Raw genomic sequence first — 13,234 nt, 5'->3', positions numbered from 1 at the left:
AGCCTGCCGTGCTTACCTGGAATAAATGGGAGTTAGGCTGTGTCTAATCACTGTCATGTGTAGCTTTTTATTTTTTGTTTTGTGTGTTTATATTAAATTGTGAGAGTATTTGGCAAAGTATTCTTTTTATGTTGCTATAGCAAACCTGTTATATCCAGGAAGAGTGCTGTAAGTGTATGTAGCAAAAATACTTTTCACTTAATTTATATCAACAAATCTGTAGAGGATGTTGTGTCTATAGACTTGTTTGTTCCCCTTCTTTCAATTTATAAAGGCACATTTGGTCTTTGATATCAGTTTCTATTTTGGGAGGAATATGTTCTGTCAAACTTATTTTTTTTTTCCTCTTTGGAATGCCATGAATTTGAAGTCAGTTCATTGCCTGGTTTGATGTGATTTGTGTTGTGCTAAACTTTGTCTAAATACACTGAAAGACTGATAAAAATAATTTTGTGAAACATTACTCCTCTCCAGTATTCCTCACTTGTGCTTGTTCCTGAACATTTTGTCTTAAGCGATGTCTCAGATGTTTTTTTTTTTTTCACCCTCCCAACCTCACTGGTGTGTTACAGTCAGAGTTCACCTTCAGTATCCTCAGCTCTGTTATATTTGAGCAACGCTCACCACTGTGCAGTTTTCTGGCTGTGTACTTGTTTCTGCCCTTCCTCATTGCTTATTTGTCTTTTTGCTTTTACGTTTTTTCAGAGAGTCTCCATTCCTGAGTGTGGTCAGAGAGCTAAACTGCTGGGGAACGTGGGTGGGACTAGAAGGCAGAGGAACCCTTTGTCTCAGCTGATTAATGGCTGTGTCTTCGGTTTGAAATATCTGCGCTATTTAATGCGCTATTTAAGTTGAACAAGCTTAGTCACGCTAATGACTGCACATGCATTTTGAAATTGCTGCTACTAGATCAATTCTGGCAAGATCTCTCTCTCTCGAGATGTTGCTATTAGAAGGCCTTGAAACCTTTTTGAAATCATTGCAGGTGAAATGATAATATGGAAATGCCTTAATGTGCTTTAAGGAAGCTAAAACTCTTCACACTGGGAGTGACCACATCAAGACTCTATTTTGCTGGCCTAACCTTGGGCCAGCATGTTTGAAAGCACGCAGGACTGTGGGACACAAGTTGTGGTGAGAGTTGGCTGTTTACCCCAAATGCAATCTTTAGGTATTTGTCTACCTTCAGGATTTATAATGACGAACACTTTTACAAAGTAGGAGAGAAAGAAGCTAAATGAGAAACAAACTAGATGTGAGATTTCTATGAGATGCCTGTTGGGAAGATGTGAACTCTTAATAGAATAGTCCATCCTTGCAATTTGATACAGGGTGAGGAGAAGCTTCTTACTTGCCTTCTGAGATACATGATCTTACTTGAAAGAGGATAACTCTACTTCTGTCAGGAGCTGTGTGTTTGTGTGGTGGGGTTTTCTGGTGGTTGTGTTGTTGGTTTTTGGTTGGTTTTTTTCTTTTGTTCCAGCCTGCCACAAGTTCAGCTCGCTTTCCCAGCAAACTTGGCCATAGGCAGCCTCTGGAAGTGCTCGTTCCTGCCTCTGCCCATTTCAGCTTGGGCAAAAGCTCAGGCTTAGGACAGTCTGCAAAGTAGCTGACGTAAAATTTCACAGTCTGGGTCCTCAGCTGTTTACTCTAAGCAGAACAGTTTGTTGTGCCTGTGCTTGAACACATGTAGTGATTTTCCCAGTTCTGTCTAGCTGCATCTCAGAGTGCCTGCCTCATCCTTCCCATGTGCGTCCTCCTGTGTACTTTCTGAAAGGTTGAAAACGCATTTGAATAGACGAATGGTATGAAATGCGTGCTTTTACTCAAGCAGTGCTGTAGCAGTCAGCATCATTTAAAGTCTCTGAGAACTGACTGTTGTTTTAAGAGCAAGGCTTCTTCAAAATACAAGTGCCTGTGCTTTACAAAGACAATCCTGAATGCATTAACTCTGGCATCTCTTCTGTGAAACTACTGAGAGAAAAGCAGTTTTAAGCCAGCCTTCCATTCTTCAGTTAAAAACCTGACAACTGACAGACACCTGCATGGATCATCAGCCTGTAGCTTAAACATGGCAAACGACGATGGTGTAAGGAGTGCCTGCCTGCTGCTTGATTTTCCTGTGCTGCTGCAGGTGCCTGTTTGGTTTGAAGCCTCTATTGTTGCTTGGCCGCCTGCTCCACGTGTAAGGGGATATGAAGCAGTGACTTTGTTTTGATTTTGATGGCTTTGGCTGTCCCCCCTGTGTTGACTTTGTCCTGCTAGTTGGTGTCCAAAGAGAATAACTGCTTCTTGCAAAACTGCTGTATTCTGTAGTACTATCTACGTAGAAGCTAATGTACAAATACAGTATATTCTGCTGATGCTGCTCTGTCTGCCATTCAGTGACCTGCTCTTCTTTCCAGTGCTCTTCAGGCAGCCTTGGATTTTTCTTCCTCCTGTTCTGGAAACAGTGGTCTTGTACTTTTCACTTCTTGACTGCCAAGACAATGTGAATCTTGTGCATGCAATGATTCTGCTTATAAAGATTCCTTGACATAAATGCTCCTAACCTTGGCCAAATTATTTGATGTAAATTGATTGCTTTGGTTGGTAGCTGGTCCCTCAGTGACAGCTGTGTGTTTTCAAAGAAAGGCTGTTGGGAAAGCATGTGGAGAGAAGATAGCATTTTCCATGGTGAATCTGGTGCGCAGAGTGGTCCATGAAAAATGTTGTCTTGTGTTGTCAGTGTCTTGAAGATTCTGGGTAATGTTTGAAGTTCTGGCCCCTGGACTTCCATAATTATGTCAAAGTCTTGGCTGAGTGCATTTTCCTTTCATGGTTCTAGTTTTCATGGTGTGAGGAGGAGCTTGGAAAACGTAAATTCTGAGGGCTTGACAGGTGGACCCTGAAAGGTGGATTCATCACTCCTCATTTGTTTTAAAAAACATATTTTTATAGGAAATGTCTTATGATTCGTGAATGCCTACAAGTGTCAGGTGTGGGGGTATTTTACTTCTAACAATCTTTCTCAGTATGCCCTTTGCTGGTCTGTGTGTATCTGTGTGTTTAAGCCTCCTTTTCTGCTTCAAACCTTTCCATCAGGTGGCTAACTGAAGGCTGCATTTAACAAATCTTAACAAACTCAACAGTGTCACTGCTTATAATAGATGAACAGGAGTTTTAGGTATTTCTAATTCTAAAGGGAAGTGAGAGTGACTGAGAGGGAAGAAGGAAAAGCCTGAAGCTGTAAAACTTGGTTTGTTCCTGTCAGTCTTAATGCCACGGATATTGAAAAGTGGATGTCTTAAGCTGGGGGCGAAAATGTGGCAAATAGTTAAGTGCCAGCAAGCTTAGCATTGTTAATTGTGGCCCACTTACCTGACAGATAAGAGCTTTTTAAATTTTGCCTTTAGATTGCTGATGTCAAATGAGAAAATACCTTGTAAAGCTGTAATCGATGGAGCTTTATAACATTTGGTTTTCTTTCAGCTTTTTTTCAAACCTATCTTTTAAATCTACTTGCAGGGGCCAGCCACCTGTGTAGCGTTTTCAAGAGCTGGAGACTTATTTGCCTCTGGAGGTTCTGATGAACAGGTATGTGACTGGTTTAATTTGATAGTTTTGTGCCTGGTTACTGTTTTCTAGGCATCTTACTGCTTTCAAAGAGAAAACAAATATTAAAAATAGTGAGATATATTAAACATAGCCTTTTCTTAGTGAGGAAGCACTTCAGCTGGATTATCTGGGAATGGGTATGTACAACAGAGGAAACACTATCCTATATACAGCCCCTGGTATATGCCCTTCTGAGGCATCTGCTACTGGGGAGTAAGTTAGATGTGTGTACAAATGGCTGTGTTGAGATACCTTGAATATCACAGGCTATGCTGATGGATCATTTCCTGATCTGCCACTGGCTAGTTCTGAGGCACGAGCGTTAAGGACAAGGCAAACAGACAGGGATGCTTCCCTTGAATACTTTTCCAGACCCCACTGGTCTATAACGCGCTGTGTTTCATGTTTGTCAATGCTCTTCTCCCACTGATCTGTCCTCTCAGTCTTATTTGAGACACTGTAGCTAAGCCATCTTCAATGACTGAGACCAGATGGTTTTGAGTCTGATTAGACACAAATATAGGCTGCAGGTCTCTTTATTAATGGAAGCCTGGTGCAAAGCTGTGTTAGTGCTACAGTTGCACAGGTTTTTGGGTCAGAGTTGGACTTTTCTCTGCTGACCTTGATGTGTAAACTAGTATTAAGAGCTTGGGTGTCTTGTACTGCTGGTAAAGGGTTTTCGTGGATGAAGCAGTTGGGGCTGGAGAGGAGATCTCTTCCTTTTATTTCTGGTTCTGTGTTATAATCCAGATTCACATTTCTTTAACAGCTGCTGGGTTTTGATTTCTGTTGTCAATTGGGGAAAGCAAAAACATACCCAGTATGTCTGGACTATGCTGAAGTGACTTGCTTGGGTTCTCTACGTAATGTGTGTTTTCAGTTGCATGCTATCAAGGAAGAAACCAATCCTAGGGTTGTAGCTCAAGACAGTTTCATGAGCTGCTGCATTTTAACCTTATTTTATAGATTGGCTGAGGTAGGTGGCATAGCTTGTCATCCTGTCTCTTTAAGACCACTTTTTATTTAAGCCATTAAACAGACTCTTTTGAAGAGATGCATCCAGTTTTTTGTCTTATTATATTGGGGTCACTTTATTAAGGTTTGCTCTTGAAATGCTTATCTAACACAAAAAAATAAATATACCTCTTTGCTGTTGTTTCTTTCTTCCTTAAAAGCCCTGATGTAGCTGGAAGTTTCAGTTATATAGCAATTCATTGTTATTTATTTTCAACAGAAAACTTCAGAAATTTTGTCTTCAATTTCTAGACATAGCCAAGAAATTTTTATCCATAAAAATTAGCATAGCCATTTCATTTTTAGCTTAAGAGGATGTATTAGCCTACGTTTATCTGTGTAAAGTAGATTCCTTCAAAAGGCTTTTGTTTTATCAGCTCCTTCTTAGTCCTCCTTATGGTTGGGATTTCTTTAAACAAAGTAATGCTTATTTCGAAGTTATCACCTGGTATTGTTAAACTGAAACACTGAATGGCAATGCGTCTCCAGAAAGGTGCTTTGTAAAGGTTCGTTTATGGCGTGGTGTCATAACTGACTTCTTTGGTGGCCTTTTCCATTGTAGCTCAAGGTTGTGTGTTTCTGAACACTGTTGGCTTTCCTTTTCTTAGCTCCCATGAAGGAACTGCCTCTCTCCTCTTAGGTTTGTATCTGAAAATGCAGGCTGTGCTTCCTTTCGTGCTTGGAGAAAGAACTTTAACATACAATATGTATTAAAAACAGCATTAGTCTTAAATTGTCAGTTGTGTATATACAAGAAGCTTTTTCAGTGGAATGGACCTCACTGAATATGAGCTTTCTGAATCCAAGAGAAATATGAGAAATAATAATAAAGAAAACCTCTACAGGTCAGAAAAATTTTTGTGGGGTAATTTAGAAATGTAGTCTGTTAAAAAAAAAATATATATTTAATTACTGAACTGCAAACAGGCTTGTTGTATAAGCCCACTGGAATCAGGAGGTGCCATTTGCACCCTGTGCTGCAAATATATGCTGGTTTTAACATAGTGTGAGTTGCCCCACTGAATAAATGGATGGACTTCAACCCAAAGTAGTGATCTGAGTAAGTATTCATTTTTCTGTCATTAGTCTTTACTGAGCTGTGTTGCATTGCTCTTAATCACCAGGTTAAACTAGGTGGCAATGCCCATTTTTGTTACAAGAGCACCTTTTCTAGCTCTGAAGAGACAATCTATACAATAAAAGAGCATCACTTTTTTTCTGTTACATAACGGAATGGCCTTCTTGGTTAACTACACAACTACAAAAGAAAAATGCTTTTATTTCATGCAAAGCAGGGTTGAAAACTTTTAAGTGAAGAATAAACACTGATGTTTCTGATAACCAAGATGAGCTGTCTGGTTTCATAGGTGTCTTTTGGACTTCTGAAATAGTTGATAGATTGCTTTTAAACTTCAGACTTTTAGAGCCACTGCTAAAGACTTTACTCCATAGATTTGCTCTTGATATGTTGAAGTGGTTTATGTGTTAGAGGCCTCTCTTCTCTTCTGAAATAAATACTGCATTATGGAGAGAAGATGCCTATAAATGGGACTTAATTTTTGTGTTTAGCTGACAAACTAGCTCAAGATCTCCAGTGCTAGTCTCAAAGTACTAACTCTCCTTTTCCGGTGAATGAATCTCATGATAAACCAGTGGCTAGTTGTTTGGGGTGTGGCTGATAAGTGCTATAATGCTAAGCATGGTATTTTAATATACTTGTGGTTTTAGTGGTGTATTCTGCACGTTGCTTTGAAGTTCTTTAGGTAGCTGTAGTTTCACGATGTTCCTGACCCAAAGAATGTTGGAAGAGGTCACTTACCCATTGAGAATCCAGTTATGCTATGTCTGTATTCAGTAGAATATTTACAAATAACATCCTTAATTTTAATCGATGGCAAAGCTTTCTTAGGTTAGCTTTGGTGTTTGTCTGCTGACTAGTCTCTGATGTGTTCACAAAATGGACCTCTAAGTAAACATAGATGGAAAATTTTAATAGAGATAAATTTCTTCTGCAGGTGATGGTATGGAAGACTAACTTTGATGCAGCAGATTATGGTGATGTACTGAAAACACAGAAGTCTGGCACTAGTGTGGATGGGACCCATCACACTCTGGTAGGTCAGCATACAGAAATCACATAGAGTTCCTTTTCAGTACACTTTCTGCAACTTGAAAGGATGTGGCTCTTTCAGGCAGTTGAATTATAAAGCCATCTCTCCTTAGTATGTATTTGAGCTGCAGGATGTCTGTTTTTAACCAATTTCATATTGTTTGTTTTGTTTAACTGTACTTACTTCGTAGGACAATGCTATATAATGATTTTAAAAGGGAAATTTAGTGCATGTATGTATGCATTTTTTATTAACAGCCTGTGACTAAGAATGTGTGGTAGGCTTGGATAATAGTCCACAAAAAAAGCACAGACGTGAGTAACACTGAAGTCAGTTTTGCTAGCTGATATGAATCCTTTAGGCTGGTGTCAGTCCTGAAAATAGATACCTTTTCACTGATAAGAAATCTCTGTGCGTAGACTTCACATGTGAGAAATAGGTAATGTATTATACTGGAGCTTCTTTCCGAAGTACTTGGAGACATCAGTTCATATCCGTTGCTTGAACGATGTGTTAAGAGACATCCGAGTTCTGACTATATCTAGAGGATAAATCCACTGAGGAATTCAGCACAGTGCACTGATCTAAGTGTAGTACTGATGTTGGATGTCATGGCTATTACAAGAGTAACCCTTTAATTACTGTCCATGTGAGTTAAGTTTTGCACATGGTGATGCTTCACTTAAACTTCTGTATTTTGTCTTGTCAATCTTTGGATATTTTTTGATACATTTGAGTATACCTACAGGATTCTGAAATATGCTATTACTGTGGCTGGTTTTTGGTACATCTTGTTCAACATGAGCTGTATGCTAAAAAGCAGTTTGCGAGCCAGGGGTTTTATGCATATGTGGCGTTGCTTCAGTTGAAAGGTAAGCTGCTAGCCAACATCTGTTGCTTGGTGGCAATCTCTGTAATCTTATCAATTTAGATCATCTTCTAAGCTTCTGTTGCCTCTTAAACATAGTAGTGCTTTTATTTAATATGACTTCAGTCCCTTGCTGGGGGTGTTGGAATAGCCATAGTATTTTGTGATGGACAAGATCAGAGTCTAACTTGCTGCAGCTCTAAACCTGATATGTGGAGTGCTCTGTAAAGAAAGCAAACACAACCGGAGGTTGTTTGTGCTAGGTGAGTGGGACAGGATGGTAGGAAGCAATCACAGAAGGAGGGAGGAGGTGAAAGTGTTTATTGATCCGTGGCTGGTTTTGGCTAAAACTGACTTCTTCCTTTTCCTTCTCCCCTGTGCGCTAACTCTAAAGTTATGCAAGCTGTGAAACTAGCGGTCCAATGACCTTGTTTATTAGTCTGTTGAACTGGACTAACTTTGAACTCTATCTGCTTTAATTTAAGATATTGTGTAGTATAATTCTGGGCTGAAATACAGCAGAGACAAAGAAAGCCTCTATGGGAAGCAATACCGTTTACGGTTTGTAACATTCCAAGGAATGGCTTAAATAGTGTAGGCAAGGTGTCCGCCAACGGGAGATAATGGTAAGCTTACCCCATCTGTACTACTGTTATTACCAGAGCATGTTATCCAGTAGTAATTTAAGGGAAGGATGGAAATGCCTGAGCTCTTCTAAAACATAGTTCTTTGTTACAGAACCTCTTAAGATATGCATTGAAGGTAACTGCTGAACAAAACCCTTGAACAATGACTAACCACCCTGAACATCTGTCCCTCCAACAAAACTATTCCCCTGTGGAAGAGGGTTTACCTGGCAAAACATCTAATAAATGCTACTGGCACCAGCTGTTTGTGTACTACTGACAGGCAAATCCATGTCATGTGGTATTGGTTGGCAAGGGGTTGCTCTACTCATGCTCTGGGCTTACGGGAAATGGAGCACTCAAATTATTAAAATATCTTGGTTTGGACCGGGTGCTGTGTTTTTATAGAGGGCAAAGTGAATGCATGCTGCATCATGTGGAAGAGACATACTTTAGTTTGGAGACCTAAATTACTTCAAAGGAGTGAGTATTTTGAACTGCCACCCAAATGCAACCTTTGGCTTGGGCATGCAGTGTGGGAGCTGCTGATCCCAGCAGTACTACCTGAATATAAAAAGCATTAGAAAGTTACTGTGTTACGTGCAACTTATGGAAGATCAAATTCAGTGATAGTAGGATTCTTCCTTCCTATTTATTCCTTGGGCAAATGTGGTGTTATCTTTTGGTCTGAATAGTGTAAATGATGCTTCCACTACATCTGCTGGATTAGCCATGAGCATGAATAGAGACTTGTAAATTAAACCTTTGAATGCCTTCAACAGTAAAGCTATCCCTGGTTAAAAAGCAGGGGTGAAGGTGGTTGCAATGGAGAGCTTGGGCGCTAGCTGGCACAACTAAGACCAATGTCTTAGTCAACTAAGTCTGTTGATGAAGTTCAACATGTGATCTCTTTTATGCAGTTAAGAACATTGTTTTGCCTTGAAGGAGTGATGCAGCTCTGTCCTGCTATGAAGGAGTGGAATTTCAGTTTTTGTCTTGAGTCACACAGTTTGGTGCTGCCAAAGCCAATATAGTCTAAATTTTTTGGGGGGCTATTGGCTGTATTATGGCTGCCTGTTACAAGAACAATCATGTAGCATGCTAGAGCCTGTACCTGGTCTTTACTAAGAGCTCACTGCACTTCATGAGAATGGAAATGCAAAAATATGCAAAAATACGGCTAGTACTCAGTATCTTTGTGTATTAGGTTATTAGGAATGCAATGTTTTTAGCAATTATAACCACCTTAATATTAAAGTTAGAAGGGGAAGAATAAACAACATAGTCTGAGAGCCTGTTTTGAATACCATAGGTTAAGTTTAAATTTAGAATTGATATGAAATGTTCTTTGCGGTTAAAAAGAAGCTGACCTATCCGAATGGCTTGGTTTGTTGTTTTAAGGAATAAATATAACATGAGCATGGAAATCTTGACTCCATAATAACTTCTCCACTCATGGCAGTCTACTCTTTTCTTTCAAGTGAATTTAATGACTTTTATCTTTTAGAAATGTAATATGCTAGGCTCTTTAAGAGTACTGTCACTGCTACAGCTTACTGCAAGACCTAAATTTCACTATATATTCAGTTCCTTCTTGTTTTGAGCAAAATGTTTGATTTTAATAATGAAGTACTTATTTTGGTGGATTTTGTGTAGTTGAGATCAGTTATTTTTCCCACAAAAATCAGACTTGATGCTGCCATGTGTGGCTCTTGATTTCATGCTGAGGTCACCTCTACCTCCAATGAAAAGTGAAGCTGCTTCATCTCTCTACTGCTGTGTTAGTGTGCCAGGATTCTGCTTCTTGAATAATACTGAGATTTAGCAGACATTTTGGGATGTAACTACATTTAAAATAGGCATATAGGTTGTTATTTAGTTTTGGTACCCCTAAAACACATGAATGCTATTCTTGACACATCTTTAATCTTACTAAAGTCAGAGAGAATATTTTTCCAAGGAGAGCTTATGCTGTCATGTGTAGCTGTATAATTTTTTTCTTAAGTGTTGTGAAAGCACAAATACTAAACAAAACAGTGGCTGTGTAAAAACACTCAGTATCTGGTTTCTCATGAGGAGAGTCAGACTAATGTGCAAGTGCTAAGAAAGAATAACTGAACACAGACATAAAAATGAGTTTGTCATCAAGATGAATAGGAAGAAAAAAAGAATCCTAAATAACCTGTGGGATAAAAGAGGTGTGAAACACTGTCAAGGTTGGTGAGCTTGAAACCAAACTTGCTCTAAACCAATTTTCACTTCCATTGGCAGAGGGAGACTGGAGCCTTTAGAAGATGCTGGTTTCTCAGGCCGTTGGTTAAAGTTCATTATGAATCAGGATACTGGGCTTGTTTGCAACAATAGGCATGAACTTCAAAGTTGGTCTGCCCACCTGCTTGTGTTTTCTGTAAATATGCGGCTTGGGAGATGCAGCTTGCTTTGAAAGTAAAACTGCTCTGTGCAAGGACTATTGCAAATGAAAGAGAAGCTGATGATGAGCAGGAATTGCAGTCATGGCTATGGTTTAAAAGCATAGACACGAAATTGTGATAAAGAAAACACTAAAGCTGTTGAAAGTGACTATCTGTTAGCATAGATGTGAGACTCTAAATGTTAGATCAGAATTACAGTAGCTCTGAAACGAATGCTTACTCTTAAATTATAAGCTAAGGATTGTTGCTATTAGGTGTTGCGTAATTGCCTTGAAAACTGAAGTTAAGGGCAAGCACTCATGATGCATACTGTATGAAGCTGATGGGAAGAAATGAAGTCTTATACTCCCATGTCTTGATCCTATAAGCTTTTATGTTTGCTTTGATCTAGAACCTAAGGGGTAAGAGTAAATGTAAATTCATGCTTAAGCTGCAATATTGAGTGGTGAGGACCTAAAGGAAAGTCAGAATAAGGGGTATAGATTTTGCATGCAATTTCATAAATATGGGCTCTTATGCTTTTCCTGGGGACAGTAACTATAAGTATAAGGGTCTATCTGTATGAAGATTTCTGTAGGATCAGGTCAAGGGACATGTTTTCTCAACACGTCAGACCTGTGAACGTTCATCATACAGTTTGTTCTTTCCAGAGAGGGTAGATAATGTGTTTTATTTTGGAGGTTTGGTGGTGTTTTCTTCCAAATGCAAGGAAGGCGTTGTGCATGCAGCTACAGCTGACGTGAGTGTACAAGAACACTTGTTTCATTATGTGACAGACTTGCTGCTATTGTTGACTAACTCCAAGAAGACTGTGTATGTCAAGTTTTAGGAGCAAATGCTGAAGAGTTGATGTCCCATGGACAATTAGAAAGTGCTTGGATGTTTAGATAGACTTGTACACTGAAAATTATGAATAAAAACATTGTAGTATACGCTAAGTTGGTAAACAGTTTTTCATGCAGTATTATGGAAAGTAGGAAATACTCATTGACACAGAGATTCTTTACTCAAGTTTAAACATAACCTTTCTTTAGGCATGTTGTAACTCTTTGTGCAGAATACTACTTTGTGAAGGAGGAGCCCGGTGAGGAAACTTTAGTCTAAGCCTCTACGTATAGCTTTCTAAAGAAGAATACTTTAAAACATGTTTGTGTTGCAGTACCTCAAAGGCAAAGCTATCTTGAACAGGGGGAGTGGGAGCTTCAGATGTCTAAAAGGCAGTGAAATACAGTCTGCAAAGGTTGTGTGTAGTCTGTTTATGTCAAATTAAGGGTATCCTAGTGAGAGAGGTAATAGTGAGCAGAACATAAGCTTACAAGTGATGGGGAAGTGTTTCCCTTGTCACTTCAGTTGTGAATTCTGCAACCATATCACATAAATATATGCAGCTCAGTTTTCAGCTCCTGGTAGGACCCTGAGAGAGCTGCTCATCTGAGTGGATGTGCAGACAGACTCAAAAGCAGGTAATCCCTTGGTAGGGCAATTTAGGAGACATTGGCAGAGGTGCAGAGTTGTCCTCTGTCACTCTCTTGCCAAGAAGTCTTTCTGCTCTTTTGAAACTCAAGAGCACAAATGTTTTAAATATCTTTAGCTCCTTTGAAGTTAAATGGTACTCCATTGTGGAGCTACCAAATTTGAAAGCTAATGGCATAGAAGACTTCACGAAGTGAAGCTTGGGAAGAGCAGCATTTCAGTGGAAAGGACTTCTAAATAAGCAAGTAGCCTGTGACTCTTCAAATGCATCTTTCAGTTAAGACAGGCATTTGGGCCTTTTTCTGCACTGCTGGGTTTAAAATTTTCTCCGGGCATTGAGCTATACTTATTTCTTCAACGGCAATTTTTCCAAAATAGTTCTGTTGAATAGGATTGGAGACTAATTCCAAAAAAAGTGATCTGATCGTAAAGTTGTCTGAGGCCTATAACTGAATGTCCAAAGCTGACTCCACCTCTCTCCTTTGCTGGTTCTGTTTTGTGTTTGGTGACCTTGGGAGCCTCCTGTGCTCAGCCCGTGGTCTCCGTGCTGACTGCAGCAGTTCATTCTGTCAGCCACTCATTCCTTGTGTAAATAAATTCCTCCTGAGTTACTCATAGGCCAGATGTGCCTTTTCTTTTTTGACCTTTTGGCTTCCAAATTGTAAGTATCTCAAATTTTGGCATCCGTTAATACTTATGAATACTTTTGTACATTTTTTTTCTTTTTTTCTTGCTGTGAAATCCCCTCCCGGGAAGTAGTTTCATTGCACAGAGCTGCAACTCTTCACAATTGGACGTGAATGTGTGTTGTCGTTTATGCCTCCTCCACCCCCTTCTATTTATTTATTTTTAAGAGTTGTAAGGGAGGAATCCTGTATTCAACAGCAGGGAATCCAACCTTCAGCCTTCAGGGTAAATGTGGTCTGCAATGCTATTCTTTTTCCTGATCTGCTTGTCACCTTGTTTTTCTGAGAATGCATTCCCACTCCAGGAAGCTTTAGACTGGTACATGATTGTCTTCCTCTTGGAATAGGTAGGTAGATTATTTACTTAAAAGAACAACAGTGTGATGAGTGCTCAAGGTGTTTCCATTGTCCTCTGGCCTGCTTGGCT

At 39.5% G+C, this 13,234-nt stretch overlaps 1 protein-coding gene across 1 annotated transcript in view; it reads left to right on the top strand.

Moving 5' to 3' along the window:
• POC1A (POC1 centriolar protein A) overlaps positions 1-13,234 on the top strand; it is a 59,401-nt gene that overhangs the window by 23,134 nt on the left and 23,033 nt on the right. Inside the window, exons 8-9 of the mRNA XM_059823220.1 lie at positions 3,508-3,576; positions 6,627-6,725. Of these exons, the coding sequence (XP_059679203.1) occupies positions 3,508-3,576; positions 6,627-6,725 (168 nt within the window). The remainder of the gene's footprint in view (positions 1-3,507; positions 3,577-6,626; positions 6,726-13,234) is intronic.

This window comes from Gavia stellata, chromosome 12 (assembly GCF_030936135.1).
Source record: "Gavia stellata isolate bGavSte3 chromosome 12, bGavSte3.hap2, whole genome shotgun sequence".
NCBI lineage: Eukaryota > Metazoa > Chordata > Aves > Gaviiformes > Gaviidae > Gavia > Gavia stellata.
Note: the sequence above shows the minus strand (reverse complement) of the source record. Positions and strands in the feature narration are given on the sequence as shown.